At 48.2% G+C, this 19,862-nt stretch overlaps 1 protein-coding gene across 1 annotated transcript in view; it reads left to right on the top strand.

Moving 5' to 3' along the window:
* The window catches only part of WSCD2 (WSC domain containing 2), an 85,745-nt gene that overhangs the window by 49,555 nt on the left and 16,328 nt on the right, over positions 1 to 19,862 (top strand). The window contains exons 4-7 of the mRNA XM_028741345.2: positions 2,086 to 2,270; positions 10,647 to 10,768; positions 16,011 to 16,185; positions 18,000 to 18,164. Coding sequence (XP_028597178.2) covers positions 2,086 to 2,270; positions 10,647 to 10,768; positions 16,011 to 16,185; positions 18,000 to 18,164 — 647 coding nt within the window. The remainder of the gene's footprint in view (positions 1 to 2,085; positions 2,271 to 10,646; positions 10,769 to 16,010; positions 16,186 to 17,999; positions 18,165 to 19,862) is intronic.

Below are 19,862 nucleotides of genomic sequence, written 5' to 3'. Positions count from 1 at the left end.
TCTGAGGCCTAGGGAACAGCAGGAGGTGCACTCTAGGAAACTGAGGCAGGCAATGGCCCACAGCCCTGCTCTCTAACTGGCCAGTTGTCTTCCTTCCTTTGGCTCCCAGTACATTTCCGAGCACAATTCAAAGTGTTGGTGCTGACCTTTAAAGCCCTAAATGGCCTCGGTCCAGTATACCTGAAGGAGCATCTCCACCCCCATCGTTCTGCCCGGACACTGAGGTCCAGCGCCAAGGGCCTGCTGGCAGTTCCCTCGCTGCGAGAAGCCAAGTTACAGGGAACCAGGCAGAGGGCCTTCTCGGTAGTGGCACCCACCCTGTGGAATGCCCTCCCACCAGATGTCAGAGAAAAACAACTACCAGACTTTTAGAAGACATCTGAAGGCAGCCCTGTTTAGGGAAGCTTTTAATGTTTAACAGACTACTGTATTTTAATACTTTGTTGAAAGCCGTCCCAGAGTGGCTGGGGAAACCCAGCCAGATGGGTGGGGTATAAATAAATTAGTAGTAGTAGTAGTAGTAGTAGTAGTAGTAGTAGTAGGGATGGGGAATATGTGGATGGAATTTTCTAAATATACTTGATATTAGGGACAGGCCCTAACCCACCCTGCCCCAAAATCCCTCCCTTGCTGCTTAATCTCAACAAGAGTGTCCCCATCCCTGGCCTGGCCCACTAAAAATACAAACAATATTTTTATGCCTATTAGGATTACTGGTTCAGATAGGGTCCTGGTTCAATTTGGATCAGTACGGACCTGATTTAACCAGATTCAGACCCCCAAATCTGAATCAAAATTCGGGAATCCCAATCTTCAGTGGTCAGGGCCTCCTCGGATTACAGGGGGAACTTCCCGGTGTGTGTGAGAGAAATTTTGAGGTTGTCCCACGAAACTTAAGAAGACGCAGGGCCGCATTCGGAAGCGTACATTATTTTTGGAATGGAAAAGAGGGGAAAGTGGGAAAGAAAAAGAAGGAAGGAAAGGAATTTTGTGAGGCAAAGACCTCCAGGGACCATAGAATGTGTTCCCCCATAAAAAGCAACATTGACACACAACTCCCTGCCAGGGCCGGCCCAGGGCATTTTGCCACTTGAGGCAAAACTGAAAATAACACCCTGCACAATCTCCTCTTCCACAAGTCCTGCACTGCCACAGCCGGCTCCTCCTCCTGCTGCTGCCCAAGGAGACTGGGGACGGGCCAGGGAAGGCCTGGTGCACTGGGAGAGGAGAAAAAGGAGGCTGAGAAGGACAGGTGTCGGAGGAGGAGACAGCCCAGAAGTCCAAGAGGCAGTGAGTGCCAAGCTTCTCAGAGGCTGAATCTGCTACCCTCCCCAGCTACCAGGAGCCTGCTGCCTGGGGCGAAGGCTTCCCAACTTCTGTGTGCAGGCAGCCTTTCCGTGGTGAGGCAGTTACGGTGGAAGCACCCCTCGCCTGATTGCTATCTGCACAAAGACGGCTTAGCCATGTTCAAAGAACAGCTGATAAAGCTCTTGGACGTGGCTGAGATGGGCATGTTAACGTGTTTAATTAGAGGGAAACCATTAGTGACATTTGTTAAGGATTGGACATTTCTTATGGACTTTTTGCACGTGAAAGAGAAAATGAACTTGTAATATCTGTATTTGAAGATTGGAAAAATAGTGGCTTATAGCAGATTGAATGGTTGGAGCTTAAGGAATGAATATCATAAGTAGCGGCAGCAAAGAGAGCCAGAAGTCCTTTTATTTTTCTTCTTCTTTGTTTTGTTTTTTCTTTCTTTCTTTTCCTTTTTTCTCGCTTTCTCTTTCTTTAGTTTTCTCCTTTTCTTATCTTTCCTTCCTTCTGACTTTGTTCTCTTTCAAGACTAAGCAGCTGTTTTATCTCAGCATATTATAAAAAGGAGGGACATCCTTTACCTGCAAAGTGGCCAATTTCTAGGTGGGCTGCACAGCATGAGATTTCGGAAGGTGCTGTTCAGCACCAAGGACAGCTGCACAAACGTTCAGCTTTCGGGTAGCCTAGTCCAGCCACTGAATCTGAACACAGGCCGCCGCTACCACCACCAAAAGCTCCAAACAAAATGCTCTCTCTCCCTCTCCTTTCCAGGGGTTACCTCTTCGCAGGCCTAGAGTTTGGGGCCGAATGCTATTGTGGCCACAAGATCCAAGCGGCGAATGTCAGTGATTCGGAATGCAACATGGAGTGTAAGGGAGAAAAGAGCAACATTTGTGGTGGGGTGAACCGACTCTCAATCTACCGCCTGGAGTTGGCCCAAGAATCTGCAAGGAGGTGTAAGTATTGACTCGTTTGGGATCGAGAACTAGGGCGGCCCAAGGGAGCAGAGCCTGGGGCTCATGTCACTGAGATCAAGGTGTCCTAATAGCTCAAGGAAAGTAACTCTGATGCTGTTGGCTATTACGGATGTGTAGGCATGTGTCTTGCAGAACACTAGACCAGGGGTCCCCAAACTAAGGCCCGTGGGCTGGATAAGGCCTGAGGGACTTGTTTATCCGGCCCGCGGTAACCTCCGCTGCTTGCTGCCACCACCCGCTCTCACTGGCGCTACACTGCACGGCTGCCCACTTTGGGGTCAGAGGAGCACCGGAAATAGCTTGTGCGTTATTTGCGCAAGCATTATTTCTGGTGCACATCCAGGTTGGAGAAGGCCCATGTACATGTGCACAAGCTATTTCCGGTGCTCCTCCGACCCGGAAGTGCGTGGGAAATAGCGTGTGCACACGCGTATGGGCACGCACTCCCCTGCCCTCTGGCTAGCCGCGCAGTCGGAACTGGAGACACTGACCCGAGGCACGGTACGTTTGCTGGCCCCTGCACTACACCCTCCACCCTGTACCCTCACTACAGCTGCAGCTGCTACATACCCTCTGGTAATTTTACTAGGCTGTTAAAAAAAAAAGGTAAAGGACCTCTGGACGGTTAAGTCCAGTCAAGGCGACTATGGGGTAGCGGCGCTCATCTCACTTTCAGGCCAAGGGAGCTGATGTTTGTCCACAGACAGCTTTCCAGGTCATGTGGCCAGCAAGACTAAACCGCTTCTGGCACAACAGAACACCGTGATGGAAACCAGAGTGCACGGAAACACTGTTTACTTACCAGCCACAGGGGTACCTATTTATCTACTTGCACTGGTGTGCTTTCAAACTGCTAGGTTGGCAGGAGCTGAGGAAGAGCAACAGGAGCTCACCCCGTCGTGGGGATTCAAACCGCCAACCTTCTGATTTGCAAGCCCAAGAGGGTCACTGTTTTAGACCACAGCACCACCCGCATCCCTTACCTTACCGTTACTAGGCTGTAGTTAAACTATGGAACTCGCTCCCCCAGGAGTGCATAGAGATGGCTGTATGTTCTGCCTCCATGGTTGGAGACAGTTAAGCTTCTGATTAACAGTTGCTGTAAATCATAGGCAAGAAGAGAACTCTTGTGACTGGGTCCTAGTTTCCTACATGCACCAGGCTGGCCAGTGTGGGATCAGGACTCTGGACTTGATGGGCCTGATCCAGCTGGCTCTGTCTTCTTATTTTCACAAGGAAAAGCAATGACAAACGTAGACAGCATCTTAAAAAGCAGAGACAGCACCTTGCCAACAAAGGTCCGTATAGTAAAAGCTATGGTTTTCCCAGTAGTGATGTATGGCAGGGAGAACTGGACCATAAAGAAGGCTGATCGCCGAAGAATTGATGCTTTTGAATTCTGGTGCTGGAGGAGACTCTTGAGAGTCCCATGGACTGCAAGAAGATCAAACCTCTCCATTCTGAAGGAAATCAGCCCTGAGTGCTCCCTGGAAGGACAGATCCTGAAGCTGAGGCTCCAATACTTTGGCCACCTCATGAGAAGAGAAGACTCCCTGGAAAAGACCCTGGTGTTGGGAAAGATGGAGGGCACAAGGAGAAGGGGACGACGGAGGACGAGATGGTTGGACAGTGTTCTCCAAGCTACCAGCATGAGTTTGACCAAACTGCGGGAGGCAGTGGAAGACAGGAGTGCCTGACGTGCTCTGGTCCATGGGGTCACAAAGAGGCGGACACGACTAAACGACTAAACAACAACAACAAGAAAGCTTGGGTTTCAAAACCAAAGCTGAGGTCCTTTGGATGCTGCGCCATGATCTCAAATCCTATGCTTGAGGTGCATTTGTGAACACTGGTGATCTACAGCCTCGGATAGTCGGGACTGGAAAATGTGAGGGTGTTTGTGGGAGGGAAAGAATCCCAGAGCACTCTCAGCCGACCAATTGAGTGCAATGCAGGGAAAGGAAGGCCTAGGTGCTTGAGCTGCCTTAATGAGTTTGAAATGGGCTTTTGATCTCTTCCCTGCTCTCAAAGGCTTTTCTGCATCTCACCTCTAATTTTGCATTCATTACGTTCCTCCCTGTCCTCCCTGTCTTCTGTAGTTACGGAGGTGGGCCAGGAGGCTCATTAGCTGGTGCTTAAATGTCAAAAGCAGAGAGGAGAATCCAGGCAGGCAGGCGAAGGGAAGAGATTATGGGGAACCTTGGTGGGCCGTGGGGCAGTGAGATCAAGCTGGCAACCTGCAGGAGGAAGCACAATTGTCCATAGCAAGCCTGCGATGGTAAAGGCCAAAAGGTGTTTTCACAGTGCCTTTCCTACTTCCTGTGCACCAGGGGATGGACGCCTCTCCCAACATTGCAGAGAGAGAGAGAGACAGAGCTAGAGCTAATCAGAAAATGATGGGGGGTTGGCATTTCCTGCATTCCCCTTTGGTGGAAAGAGGAACCTGGCTCTCACCCGCAGTTTGCCTGGCGGTCTGGCACTCGCTGCCCCATGGAATGTGAGGCAAAGGCACTGGGTGCATGGAGCATTCCGGCTGCCACAGCCCTCCGATCCTATTCTTGGAAGCACAGTCAATCCTGCTAATAGGGTTTTTTTTAACTGGGGTAAACTACAGGCGCGTGCTAGAGATGAGAAACTGCGAAAACGAACCCAGCTACAAGGATTTAAAAGGTTTGGATTGAGACGGGATTTCATTCAGTGAGAGACAGTGCGGTTTTTCTCTACGTTTATGATATGGCAACCCTCCCTGGAATGCAATCTACACGTACAAGTGAGAAAGGAAGAAACTGGAATGTAAATTTGGAATTTAACAAAACTGGAACTGCGTGCGTGAAAGAAAGGAACTGAGAGGGAAGTGGGGGGAAACGCTATGCTTTGAAAATATGCAGCAAAGTCCTCCCAAACCTCCGTTATTCATAAAGGAGTGTGTTTGAGATAAGGACAATTGGCCATAAATCAGTGGCAGGGAAGAAAGGAGTCTACCAGCTGCGGGAATAGAAGCTTTCGGATTAACTATTTGCAGTCTGGATTCAGACCGTTCTTCCTAGGCTGGAGAAATGGCGAAGACGGCTTGTTTACTGGAAGCCAAATCACGGGATGAAGTGATGCAGTGACTTTTGGAAACTGTGAGATAACCGCTTCTCCCAAGGCGTGGCGGAAACCATCAAAAGTTGTAGGAAGGAAGGATAAAACACCATATATAGATGGGGAAACATCCTGGGGAGAAACTTGTCATGTGCAGGAAAGAATAAGGATTACAGAGTTCATCATTTGAAACTTTATAAATTACCTGACATAACAACACGAACAAAACCACAATATTGTAGCTGTCATATAAGGGATTATTATATCTGAATGGAATACAATGGAAATTATTAAGATTTTGGAACACAGAAAAATGTAGAAGAATGAAGCCAGCAAATCTAGCAGCGAATCTTTGCAGCGTTTTGCAACAAAAGCCCTTGCATTTTGCACCCCCAATTTCATAAGATCTCTGACAGTGGTGGTAGTTTTGGGGATCATTCTGAGTTTGCATGATTTTGCCTTTAAGTGCAACCCCTGGAAGCATAAGACATACATAAGTTGCAGTCTTACTGTACAGTTACAAGGGTTGATGCTGGAGGAATAAGTTGTCTTTCTATCTATTGACCCCCCCCCCCCTGGTTCAGGTAACCAACAACAAGTGTTGTTGTGTTACACCCAACACACACACACCCACCCACACCCCCAGTGCTTTTCAAATTCAAAAATTGAAAGAGGAGCCCATTGGGTCTAACCTTAGTGACTGTTAACGATTGGTGGCCAGTGGCCATGAGAGATTAATTTTAGCTTTTGATTTGTGCAGAGTTTGTGAGAACTGTAGAATTCCCTCGAGAGAGAAAGATTGCTAAAGAGGGAGAAATCAATAGTGGAGAGCTGTGGTTTGGCATAAAAGCGGCGAAAGAGGAGCTATGGCAGCTTGCTTAGAAATATTCCGGATGTTGGTGACAGATGCAATTTTCCAAATGACAGGAATAAGAGTTTCTGTTGGCTTCATAGCTTATAGCCTGTTAAAGAACTTGGACAAATAAATTGGAAGGGAGTCGGTTTTTTCTTCATTATATTTATTTATTTTCTATACTAAAATTAACATTGCTTAAAATATAAATATAAATTAAATCCCCCATTTATAACGATGATAATGATGATGATAATGATGATGATTATAATAATTTTATTGTTTATACCCCACCCATCTGGCTGGGTTTCCCCAGCCACTCTGAGCGGCTTCCAGCAAAATATTAAAAAAATAATAAAATGTCAGACATTAAAAACTTCCCTGAACAGGGCAGCCTTCAGATGTTTTCTAAAAGTTGTGTAATTCTTTATCTTCCTGGCATCTGATGGGCAGGTGTTCCACAGGGCAGGCACCACTACCAAGAAGGCCCTCTGCCCAGTTCCCTGCAACATCACTTCTCGCAGGGAGGGAACTGCCAGAAGGCCCTCGGTGCTGGACCTCAGTGTCCAGGCTGAATGATGGGGTTGGAGACCCTCCAGGTATACTGGGCTGAGGCCGTTGAGGGCTTTAAAGGTCAGCACCAACACTTTGAATTGTGCTCTGAAACGTACTTGAATTGTGCTCTTAAACGTAATTTTAAAAAATTAACAAATACCTTCACCCCTCCTCCATACCGAGTTTGGTGATGATGTATTGAGAGTTGGCCAAACCTATGCCAAAGGACGGGTGAAGTCAAGCCAAATTCACGTTTTGGTCCGCCATCTTGATTCAAAATGGCCCCCAAATATTGACAAAGTCCATTGCCTCCAGCTTGGGAATGCTTGCGCCAAGTCTGACGATGATATCGCTATTCTGCCTTGGTCGGGCACTATCTGATGTCTTGGTGTTCTGGGCACCACAATCTAAGAAGGATATTGACAAGCTGGAGAGTGTGCAGAGGTGGGCAACCAAGATGATCAAGGGACTGGAAACCAAGCCTTATGAGGAATGGCTGAAGGAGCTGGGCATGTTTAGCCTGGGAAAGAGGAGACTGCGAGGAGATATGAGAGCCATCTTCAAATATCTGAAAAGCTGTCACATGGAAGTTGAAGCAAAGTTGTTTTCTGCTTCTCAGGAGGGGAGAACCCAAACAAATGGAATCAAATGACAAGAAAGATTTCAACTGAACATTAGGAAGAACCTTCTGAGTGTTGGAGCTGTTCAACAGTTGGAACAGACCCCCTAGGAATGTTGCGGATTCTCAGTTGTTAGAATTTTTTTAATGGAGGTTGGGTGGTCACCTGTAAAAGATCCTTTAGCTGTGATTCCTGCTTTGCAGGGGGCTGAATTAGATTATCTTTGGGGGTCCTTCCAACTCTGCGATTCCATGCTTTCAGTGGCGACTGAACCTATGCCCCCCAATGGGTGAAGCCATGCCAAAGAAATGTTTCAAGCCATCAGCTTGTTTCCAAATGACTCCTGGCGTCCAAACATTGATTATGACTGCCGTCCACACCTTGGGAAGCTTTGTACTAAGTTTGGCAACGATAGCTTGAGAGGCAGCCAAACCTAAAGAGAACAGATGGACAAAACGCTTTCCAAAAAGTTATAGTAGATAATACTAATTTTTCTTTCACATCATTCTTTTTCTTCTTCTATCGCCTATGCCTGGAGCTGCCCAGGATTTTTTAGAAACTAAAAAATATTGTGTTTTTAAGTGGATAGTGTAGTTTGTGAGTTCCACCACACCAAAAATGGAGTAAAGTCATGTCAAAGCCACATTCTGGTCTGCCATCTTGAGTCAAAATAGCGCCTGGTATCCAAACATCAACATAGACCCCCATCCTCACCTCTGGGACCATCATGCTGACTTTGTTGATGTCTCAAGAGGTGGTTGAAACCTTGTGGGCAGTTCACACCAAAAGGATGTTTTGGATCCCTATCTTGATTCAAAATGGTGCCTGTTGTCCAAACAGGTCACAAAGCCTGCCATCTCACCTCAGGAACTATTGTGCTAAGTTTGGTGACAATATCTCAAGAGGTGGCGAAACCGATGTCAAAAAATGGATGAAATCACCTCAAAGTCATGTTTTGGTCCACCATTTTGATTCAAAATGTCGGCCAATGTCCAAACAGCAACAGAGAATACCCTCATCTACCCTCATACTAAGTTTGGGGAAGATATCTCAAGATATATAGGACGCAGCGAAACTGCTTTCCAAAATCTATAGCAGAATCAAAATCAAAATCAAAATGACTCAATGATTTAGATCCACATTTCGTTTTCTTTAATTCATCTAACCCTTCTTCAGTTGATCCTATTTCCCCTTTTAAAAGACCAAACCATTTTATATGGAGTTGGAACTGTTCTACCAGATTCTTGGCTATTTAAAAAATCAACAGATGCCAGAGTGCCAAAAACTGTCTGACTTTCTTTGATCTCTCATTTGAAGAAAACTATTTGCCAAACTTTAAAAGGTAAAGGGCCCCCGGACCGTTAGGTCCAGTCGTGGCCAACTCTGGGGTTGTGGCACTCATCTCGCTTTATTGGCCGAGGGAGCCAGCATACAGCTTCCGGGTCATGTGGCCAGCATGACTAAGCCGCTTCTGGCGAACTAGAGCAGCGCACAGAAACGCCGTTTACCTTTCCATCATAGTGGTACCTATTTATCTACTTGCACTTTGACGTGCTTTCAAACTGCTAGGTTGGCAGGAGCAGGGACCGAGCAACAGGAGCTCACCCCATCATGGGGATTCGAATCACCGACCTTCTGATTGGCAAGTCCTAGGCTCTGTGGTTTAACCCACAGCGCCACCCTATTCTAGATTCGTGAGCTTTAATTTTTATTTTTTTGAATGGGGTCAATTTTCAACATATTAGTACATTTTAAAAGACCAGAAAAATGGTAATTGAAAAGCTTATCAGTGGATCAATAAATCCTAGGTAATTTAAAAAACAAAACAAAACCAGAAATTAACCTACGATGCAATCCTTTGGTGTCTGCCTACATCACAGTAACCCACAGGATTTTTCACATCTCCCTCTAGAGATGTGCAGTGACCCAAATATTCACCTTGCATTTGTAGCATCTGAATGAAGCCTAATCTATTTTGGATCCGCTCTGTCATTCCAGTTCGAGTCGTCATTTGGGTTAAATCTGCAAAGTGGACTGTTCAAATATTATTTCAGGAAGCCTTGATAGAGTTGGTTTGGTTAACTCATGAAGTAGTGACTTGGTTTGTAGAAAGGCAGTCCAGATGTTTTGGACCACAACTCCCATTAGTCAGGGAGGGTGGGAGTTGTAGTTCTGGAACACATCTGGAAGACAGCACATTGACCACCCCTGCCCAACACTGGCACATGGGCACCATAGTCCTGTTTGGGTTGGAAGAAACGGGGAGTGCCAAGAGGTATTCTGAAACACAGGGCTAAAGGTTGCCCACCCATGGCCCACAAGTGGGTGGGTGGGGAACTCTGTCAGGGAGGAAATGGTTGGCTTTGTCAAAGGATCCCCTGGTTGGATTCAAACGTCTTTTTTGTATGTTGTGATTGTGGGTGTGGGGCCCAATGCTTGACCACATAACACCGGTCTTGAAAGACCTCCATTGACTCCCAGAACATTTCCGAGCACAATTCAAAGTGTTGGTGTTGACCTTTAAAGCCTTAAAAGGCCTCGGTCCAGTATACCTCCTCCACCTCCATTGTTCTGCCTGGACACTGAGGTCCAGTGCCGAGAGCCTTCTGCCGGTTCCCTCACTGCGAGAAGCCAGGTTACAGGGAACCAGGCAGAGGGCCTTCTCGGTAGTGGCACCCACCCTGTGGAATGCCCTTCCCCCCAGATGTCAAAGAGAACAACAACTACCAGACTTTTAGAAGACATCTGAAGGCAGCCCTGTTTAGGGAAGCTTTTAATGTTTGATGCATTACTGAATTTTAATATTTTGTTGAAAGCCGCCCAAAGTGGCTGGGGAAGCCCAGCCAGATGGGCGGGGTATAAATAAATAAATAAATTATTATTATTATTATTATTAAGAAACACAACTTTGAAGTCCTCCAAGAGCCTTCCTCGATCATGCCCATGGCTTTTCTCCAGCCAGAACTCAGTTCCAGTACCTCTGAGGTAGGCACCATTGCCATTAAAAGAGAATAAAAGAGGCGTTCGTGGTGAGTTCCAGCACCTCTTTTCCTAGAAATGATGATCTGGGCTGAGCTAGATGCTCAGGCTCAGAAATCCTAGAAATCCTGTTCAAACGCTCAATCTCAAAGGACGCTTGCCAGCACAGTTTGGGAATCCTGCAGGATCATCTGTGCCTTTGACTTTGGGAGTTCAGCCATTAAATGCTTCCTTCCTTCCACTTTTCTCTCCTCTCCTGGTTAGACGGCAGCGCCATATTCCGTGGATGCTTCCGCCGGCCGGATAACATCTCCTTGGCTTTGCCGGTGAGCAGGGTCATGAGAAACATGTCTGTGGACCGGTGCGTTGACTTCTGCACAGGAAAGGTAAGCTAGCCAAGAGATGAAGGATGCTGTACCCCAACGTCCTAAGCTTGGGTCACAAGACCTCCAGTGTGACCAAGGATTGGAACCCAAGGGGTATCATCTTGCAGATAGAAGGAGACTGTCAATGATTGGCTGCATACAAAGGAGGGAGCTATGAGCTTAGGAACCCCCAAGGGGAGAAATTTCAGAGGCAGGATTTAGGTTCAACTCAAAATAGTCCTTGAGGGTCTTTTGAGCTTTATTTACAATCAAATCATTTCTCAGTAAAGCATCATTCATCCGCCATCTAAAAGAACCCTGTAGAGACAATTTTAATTCTGTCAACACCGCATTATGATCAGAACAAGTCCTTGGGCAAATCTCAGATTTAGTCACTCTTGGGGTCAAGTCTTTAGTTAACCATCTATAATCCAGACGACAGCACGATAGATTTGTATCTGAAAAAAATGTAAAATCTTTCTCCATTGGATTCCTCAATCTCCATATGTCTTTCATATGGACGTCTTTGGTAGCCTCCCGTCATTAGTAAGTTTTTGCCTTTGGGTTCTATCCATCATTGTTAAGACTACGCCATTCAAATCCCCCATCAAGACAATTTTGTAATCCAAATAGTCCATAAGAGAGGCCTGTAGATTTTTAAAAAATTCTGACTTGCCCTCATTTGGTGCATAGATTCCAAGCATCAAAAGCTTTTCACCTTGTACTGTCCCACTGCAACATATCTTCCAACATCATCCTTGAAGATCATTTTGGGACTGAATTTCTCTTTAACATAAATCACAAGGGGAGAAGAAATAATAGAAACTGTGAGAGCGATCAGGAGACAGCAAATCCTATTGAACCCAGTAGGATTTAGCTCTGAATAAAAATGCTTAGGATTGCCGTGTAAGGCTGCCCAGTCTTGACCCAGTTACTTGGGAGCAAGTACCATTGAATACAGTGGGACTTCCTTCTGAGTAGACAGTGTAAGTCTCCATTTACAACAAAGGAATCAACACTGCCCGCATTTCCTAAGAAATGGCTGGCTGTGGAAGCATGGCAGTTGAAAATTTAAAGCGGATTGGTGACCTGTTCCTTCAAACTTATAGGAAGACCTTCACAGTTTCCTTCATTTTGGTGCAGGTATTCTCCCCATCCCACCCCAGTAGAAATAGGACTCTGTTTTTGCACCTACGCACACCGCTTTTGATTGTTCTCCAGGAAAACCAGAAAAAGGAAAACCGAGGCAGCTTTCGCAATTCTATCCCTGGCAAATTGGGAGACGTTGTAAACAAAAATCTGCCCTTTTCCCTTATGGGGTATCCAAGAGCCCATATAGAGTCCTTACATAGGTTCCCTGTTGGTAGGAGACAATAACAGAGGCCAACCAGAGAATATTGAGAAGCAAAGCAGCTAGTAAGCCTGATCTTTATTTATCTGTTGCAACAGGGTGCTCCCCTCACCCACAGGAGAGAGGAGGAACCCAGAAAAATGGCGTGCAAGGCCTTATAAAGACTTTTGAAATTCCACCCTGTAGATCACGACCACCCCCAGAAACATCATACATACATCACAGAAGGGGTGTAACCTAAGACCACCCCTCAGATACATCACACCTACATCACAGAAAAGGCGGTCTAAAACAGAAATTTGAATGTTGTTTTTCTCCTGTCCTTGTTTATCTCCTGTCTGGCAGGTTACTTGACTGGATTGCCTGGGGAGCCTGGCCATTCTTTTGTAGTGATAAATACTTAGTTCCTGGGCCAGGTCACAGGCTCACACCCTATTCATATCTTAAATGTGTCCTTAAGACAGGATTTGTGAGGAAAGAGACAATGGGGAGGTTTCCCACTTTGACCTTGTAGAGAAAACATTTACTCAGTTTAGGAATCAAAATGGTTCCAGGTTTGCCTTCCTGTGCTGATCTATGTACGTGCTTGGTTGGTACACTTATGAACATTAACATATATCTAAGACCATAAAATTCCTATCACAGAGACTTGGAGAGTATGAGCTTCATGGCCAGATGGGGATTCGAACCCTGATCTCCCACACCCCACCATGGACTATCTCTGCTTTCTTACGGCGCACAGTTTGGGTCTTGCCCCTGCTGTTGTCAGCCAGCTCTCTGAGGCGGCAACACAAACTCATTGTGGCGTGCCCTTTGATTAACCCAGCCTTGCTGCCTTCCTGGGTATTAAATTGCCTGTCAGGCCTCACCACGGCCTTCATAACTCTGCACTTTAAGGCTCAAATGAGGGCGCGGATGTCGTACTCCATGGGCTTTTAAGCGGCCTTCGTCCAGGTGACAAACTCGCGCATTATCCAACTGCCACTGGGCCGTGATTTTGAAAGGGGTGCCATAAGCCTGGCTGTATAACTCTTGACTGTAGTAAATAACTCCCTGACGGCAACAGCAATTTCCACACCACTGCTTTTGGGAAGGGAGAGATGAGGATATCCTCAACTCAGCTGCTCAGAAGTGGGGAAAGAAATGTGGTTTGCATTTGCAATGATGCAGACCTGCCTGGTCCACATTTCTGAGCAAAAACGCATTGACTCAACTGCACCTTCAAAATTTGCACTTCCGCAAATGTTTGCAACACGTTACCCAGCCAACGTATGTCTGCAAAGAAGGAAGATGGGGTACACAAAAAGCGTACGTTTGTGAAAATTACCTCCAAAACTGCATTATTCATCCCTTCTAGACCAGGGGTCAGCAACCTAAGGCCCATGGGCCAAAAGCGGCCCGCAGAGGTCATTTGAAAGGCCCACGAGCTGCACCTGAACCGAGCTGCCCACTCGCCCGCTGCGCTAAACCGGAGCAGCGCAGGGACTCGCTTCTGCAGCACCAAAAATCACATTTGCACAGACGCCAAAAATCCAGGGGTGTGCGCTCACGTGCGCACACAATCCAGCCCACTGAGGGCTCTCTACAGCAGTGTTTCCCAACCTTTTTTGGGCAAAGGCACACTTGTTTGATGAAAAAAATCTCGAGGCACACCACCATTACAGCCCCGTGACGTCAGCGCGCAGCGTCACGCCGGGAGGGACGCACGAGCTCCTTCTCCTGCTCGTTCAGGGCCGGGTCGCCGCCGTGAGGGAAGGGCGCCAGGGCGCTGCTGCTGCTGCTGCCGCCGCTGCTCCCAGCAGGCATGGGCCCAGCTGAAGCGGCGGCGGCTGTTGTGGTGGTGGCGGCGATAGCGGGCGGAGGAGGGGCTTTTCAAATGGAAAAGGTGGCTTAGCAGGTTGCGTCAGGGCTAGGCCACACATAGTTTCTCTTGTGGTCTGGAAGAGACGGTTGCCGCCACCCAGAGAGACGTGCTGGCCGTGATGCCTCTCCAGGCAGCCAAGGCCGAGGGGCCTGGCCTCACGGGGGGACCAAACGGAGAGGCCGGCCAAGGTCCTCAAGGAGGGACTGCTGGGGTTAGAGGGAGCTTCTGGGCTCAGCTCACGAGTCTCTTCACGACTGGTGCAGAGCACTGCCCTCAAGAGATGACCCCCCCCTTTCTGTGTCCTGCCACAGAGGTGGGGGGCTGCCCTTCCTGGAACCACCGTCCTCCTATGAGGATGGCCAGCCAGGCAGGTCTGCCTCTGCTCAGTTACAAAGGCCAAGAGCTGAGCTTTTAACAAGCATCTGTCAAAAGCAAAAGCCAAGGTTGAAGTCTACCAGTTTCAAGCAATGAAATGTTGCTTCATTTAAATGTGTCAAATATTCCTTCTGCCCCAGCCGACTTTTTGCCTCATTGATCTGAGAGGGGCCATAGTTCAGGGACAGAGCACCCGCTCCACATGCGGAGCCCAGATCCAATCCGCAATGGCGCAAGGGCTGCACATGGACCTTGCCTGAAACCCTGGAGAGCTGCTGCCAGTCAGTGCGGACAGTACTGAACCGGATGGAGCAGGGCTCTGACTTGGAATTCGGCAGCTTCCAAGGTTCCCAGCAGGACGTGGGCAGGGAGACCTGTCCCTGGACTGGGGTGGGAGCTCATCTCCCCACCCAAAGGGGGCTCTGCCCCTGCTTCTCCTCTGATCTCATTCAGGATCTGGGTCCCCCACAGAGAAGATTGGGGGGGGAGCCCTTTAAAAAGCAGCTTCCTATCACGGCGGCGGGTGGAGCAGGAGGGCGGCCGAGGCCGGTGAGGGAGTAGGGTTGCCCGGGGCTTGAGGAGCCGTCGCCGGGAGTTGCTGCTGTTGTTGTTGCTGCTGCTGCCCAGACATGCCGGCCTCCTCCTCGTCCGCTGTCTCGCGCTCCTCCCTTTTGCGCGCGCTGCCCCGCCGCCGCCCCATTGGCCGGGTCCTGTCAGCTGATCCTGTGTTATTTCCTCTGTGTGTGTGTGAGGGGAGAATGGAGAGAGAAACCTCGGCACCACCACCGCGGAGCCGCCCCCGGCTCGACGCGGATCCTCGCCGCCGCCGCCCCGCCTCTCGCCGCCCGCCTCGCCCGCCTCCCTCCCACGGCACACCAGGCAAGGTCTCGCGGCACACTAGTGTGCCGCGGAACACCGGTTGGGAAACACTGCTCTACAGGACCGATCCGGCCCAGGCAAGATAAACCATGCTGACCCCTGTTCTAGACTTCACACACACACCCCAGTTTCCAATTTCTCCCCTTTTTTACCTTACACATCTTTAGTTTTCCATTCAGTTACAAGACCATTGATAACCCTAATCCACATTACTTCATAGATGCTATGTCAATCCTGCTAATGTTTTTAAGTCTTTACAGTGGACCTTAACAAAATAAAAAAATTCCTTCCAGTAGCACCTTAAAGACCAACTAAGCTTGTTACTGGTATGAGCTTTCGTGTGCATGCACACTATCTGCCAACCTAGCAGTTCGAAAGCACGTCAAAGTGCAAGTAGATAAATAGGTACCGCTTTCTAGCGGGAAGGTAAACGCCGTTTCCGTGTGCTGCGCTGGTGCCGGCTCGCCAGAGCAGCTTCGTCACGCTGGCCACGTGACCCGGAAGTGTCTCCGGACAGCGCTGGCCCCCGGCCTCTTAAGTGAGATGGGTGGACAACCCTAGAGTCGGACACGACTGGCCTTCGGGCAGGGGTACCTTTACCTTTACCTATCATCTTAGTTATCCCTTCCTCCTTCATTGGGACATCCTCTTCTTTGCTTTGGCCTTCCAGAGGGACTACAACTTCCATCATCCTGCACCACTGGCCATTCTGGGGGCTGGACTAGATGACCCCCCGGAACCCTTCCAGGTCTAAAGTTCATGATTCTAATTTCTCTCTCCTGTTCTTCCACCAGGAATACCCACTCGCGGCACTGGCTGCCACCACTTGCCACTGCGGTTTCCCTACGACCCTCTTCACATTGCACGAGAGGGAAGACGAGCAGCTCTGCTCCCAAAAATGCAGCGGCGAGGAATTTGAGAGCTGTGGCACCTCCAAGTATTTCATCGTTTATCAGACTCAAGTTCAAGGTAAGGTAAGGTAAAGGGACCCCTGACCATTAGGTCCAGTCATGGCCGACTCTGGGGTTGTGGTGCTCATCTCGCTTTACTGGTACAGCTTCCGGGTCATGTGGCCAGCAGGACTAAGCCACTTCTGGCGAACCAGAGTAGCACACAGAAACGCCGTTTACCTTCCCGCCAGAGTGGTACCTATTTATCTACTTGCACTTTGACGTGCTTTCGAACTGCTAGGTAGGCAGGAGCAGGGACCGAGCAACAGGAGCTCACCCCATCACGGGGATTCGAACCGCCGACCTTCTGATGGGCAAGTCCTAGGCTCTGTGGTTTAACCCACAGCGCCACCCACGTCCCCTTAAGTTCAAGGTAGAGGGCTGCTTTGTATGGAAGTGATTTGCAGGAAGAAGGTCCCTTTCTCAACCCATCTGGCATCTGCGTAGGACTGGGGAAGATCCCCACCCCACCGCCGTCTGAATCCTTAGAGAGTCAATTGTTTGTTTTTTAAAAAACAAAAAAACCTCACCCTTTTGTTTCTTTTAATTACCAAACATATAAATTTCGCTTTGGAATGAAACAGTAATTAGTTCCGGCTTCCATCAGATGGATAGCTCCATTGGTTAGATGCAGGAAACCACTGTTTGACTTTTGCAAGCAGCGGTTGCCCGCTTCCTTTCACCATTTCCCTCTCATTCCCTTCTTCTTCTTCTTGCTCTATTAACTCAGTTCCCTCTCTGGATTTGTTCATGCATTGCATTTCTATGTGTTCCATTCAGATCAATCTCCTTTTGGCTCTGTTGAAATGGACGTAAGACATTCACAACGGCTTTGAGTGCTGCGGATTTCAGGGGGAACAAAGTTCCAATAACTTAGGCAGCGAATCCTATGCATACTGTTACTTGCACCCCAGTATGTATGTATGTATCTATGTATGTATGTATGTATACATACATACCCCGCCCATCTGGCTGGGTTTCCCCAGCCACTCTGGGCGGCTCCCAACAGAATATTAAAAACACATTAAAACATCCAACATTAAAAACATCCCTAAACAGGGCTGCCTTCAGATGTCTTCTAAAAGTCAGTTAGTTGTTTATTTCCTTAACATCTGATGGAAGGGCGTTCTACAGGGCGGGCGCCACTACCGAGAAGGCCCTCTCCCTGGTTCCTTGTAACCTCATTTCTCGCAGTGAGGGAACCACCAGAAGGCCCTCGGAGCTGGACCTCAGTGTCTGGGCTGAACGATGGGAGTGGAGACGCTCCTTCAGGTATGCTGGGCCGAGGCCTTTTAGGGCTGTAAAGGTCAGCACCAACACTTTGAATTGTGCTTGGAAATGTACAAGGAGCCAATGTAAATCTTTCAGGACCGATGTTATATGGTCTCGGCGGCCACTCCCAGTCACCAGTCTAGCTGCCGCATTCTGGATTAATTGTAGTTTCCTGGTCATTTTCAAAGGTAACTCCACGTAGAGAACATCGCAGTAGTCTCTCCATCGGCCTTCATTCCAAGTAAACCAACCCACTGTTAGGTGCAGGATCCCCTTGTGTCTCTTGCCACTCAGAGATTGGGGTGCATGCAACAATACGTTTTTAATTTTATTGTGAAATCACTTTATAGGAAGTGGTTTCTGGATGAAAGAATAATAAAGAAACTAGCAGAGACAGGCGGGGCCTTTTCGGTGTTGTCCCCTCACTTTTAGGATTCCCTCTCCAGGGAGATGTCCAAGGCCCCCTCATGATTTACTTGGTGTTTTGTGTACTTATTCCCTCCCAGTGACCGCAGGATCCTTCCATTCCTAGCTAACGCCTTCATTTTGATCTGCTCACAGATAACCGCTGTATGGACCGGAGGTTTTTAACAGCTCGGGCCAAGCAGTTTGTTGCCCTTGCAAGCTTTCCTGGGGCAGGCAATACCTGGGCACGGCACCTCATTGAACTGGCAACAGGTTTCTACACCGGCAGCTACTACTTCGATGGCTCTCTTTATAACAAAGGTGAGAGGGGAGCGCTTGTTTTCTTTTGGAATTTATCGGTGTTTTTAATATAAAAAGAATCAGGAAGGGGGTGGGGTCTGAAACCCTTTCCTGTAGTGAATCCACATCTGCACCATCCATTCGAAACATTATGATAATACTTTAAACAGTCATGGCTTCCCCCAAAGAATGCTGGGAGTTGTAGTTTGTGGTACCGAGAGTTGTTAGGAGGCCCCTGGTTTCCTCCCAGAGCTGCAATTCCCAGCGTGGCTTAACTATCAGTCCCTCTTCCCAGATGACTCTGGGAATTGTAGTTCTCCTAAGGGAAATAAGGGTTTCCTAAGAAATCTTTTGAATTATGGTGCTGGAGGAGACTTTTTAGAGTCCCATGGACTGCAAGAAGATCAAACCTATCCATTCTGAAGGAAATCAGCCCTGAGTGCTCACTGGAAGGACAGATCCTGAAGCTGAGGCTCCAATACTTTGGCCACCTCATGAGAAGAGAAGACTCCCTGGAAAAGACCCTGATGTTGGGAAAGATGGAGGGCATAAGGAGAAGGGGGCGACAGAGGACGAGGTGGTAGCTTCTCGAAGCTACCAGCATGAGTTTGAACAAACTGCGGGAGGCAGTGGAAGACAGGAGTGCCTGGTGTGCTCTGGTCACGAAGAGTCGGACATGACAACAAGAGTCGGACATGACAACAACAACAACAACAACAAAGAAACCACAGCACCCTTAACAGACCACAGCTCCCAGGATTCTTTGGGGGAAGCCATGACTATCTATGGTCTCTTGAACACTCTTGAACACCTCTTACTGTCAACAAGTTCTTCCTGCTGTTTAGGTGGAATCTCCTTTCTTGTCAGTTGAAGCCGCTGGTTTGGGTCCTACCCTCCAGAGCAGGAGAAAACAAGTTTGCTCCTTCTCCCAAGGCTGAGAGCCACTGTGAAACAGGCTGGCTTCAGACCCTTTTATGTGAATTGCGATCGGTTGCCTGGAAACTAACTGCGATACTCCCTTGGAAGTTCTGCATCGTCAGAGCTTTAAAATATCCACGGTATACAAAGGCAGATCAGTTAACAAGAGGAGTCTTCCTGGGGAACGGGGGGGGGGGGGGAATCCTCAAGGCCAACTCAGAATACCCAAGAAAAGCCCCATTACATCAATCAATCTCCGATAATCTCACAGAGAGACGAGGAATGTGCAGAGACTCGGCTTATTGACACAGTCAGGGCCAGCTACATGCAGCTTGTCTGTGACCATAAAACCAGCTAGGAAGAGCAGGGAGCAGGATTAACGGCCTTAAACCGAGACGCACAAATTGAGAAGTAAGAATATCTCTGGAAGTGTGTCTATTGGGTTTAATAGGAATGGAAATCAAAATGGGAGACCGAAATCTGTTCATGTACGCTACAGCCGCTGCAAGAACCCTCCTGGCCCAAAGATGGAAAACACAAGACATACCAACCATCCAGGAGTGGCAGGTGAAGTTGACAGAATATGCAGAACTTGCCAAATTGTCAGGGAGGATCCGGGACCAGGAAGACCAAAGATACCAAAATTTATTGAATATTTAAAAGAGAATTGTAAAGAGGTCAAGACACTAGCAGGATTGACATAATACCTTCAATGTATAATAGTACTATTGTGAGAATGATGTGCGCGATAGAAAGGGGTTAAATATACCAATTGGAGGGAGGGAGGGAAGTCGCGACTCG

This window comes from Podarcis muralis, chromosome 7, assembly GCF_964188315.1.
Source record: "Podarcis muralis chromosome 7, rPodMur119.hap1.1, whole genome shotgun sequence".
Lineage (NCBI taxonomy): Eukaryota > Metazoa > Chordata > Lepidosauria > Squamata > Lacertidae > Podarcis > Podarcis muralis.
This window is presented reverse-complemented; position numbering and strand designations above follow the sequence as displayed.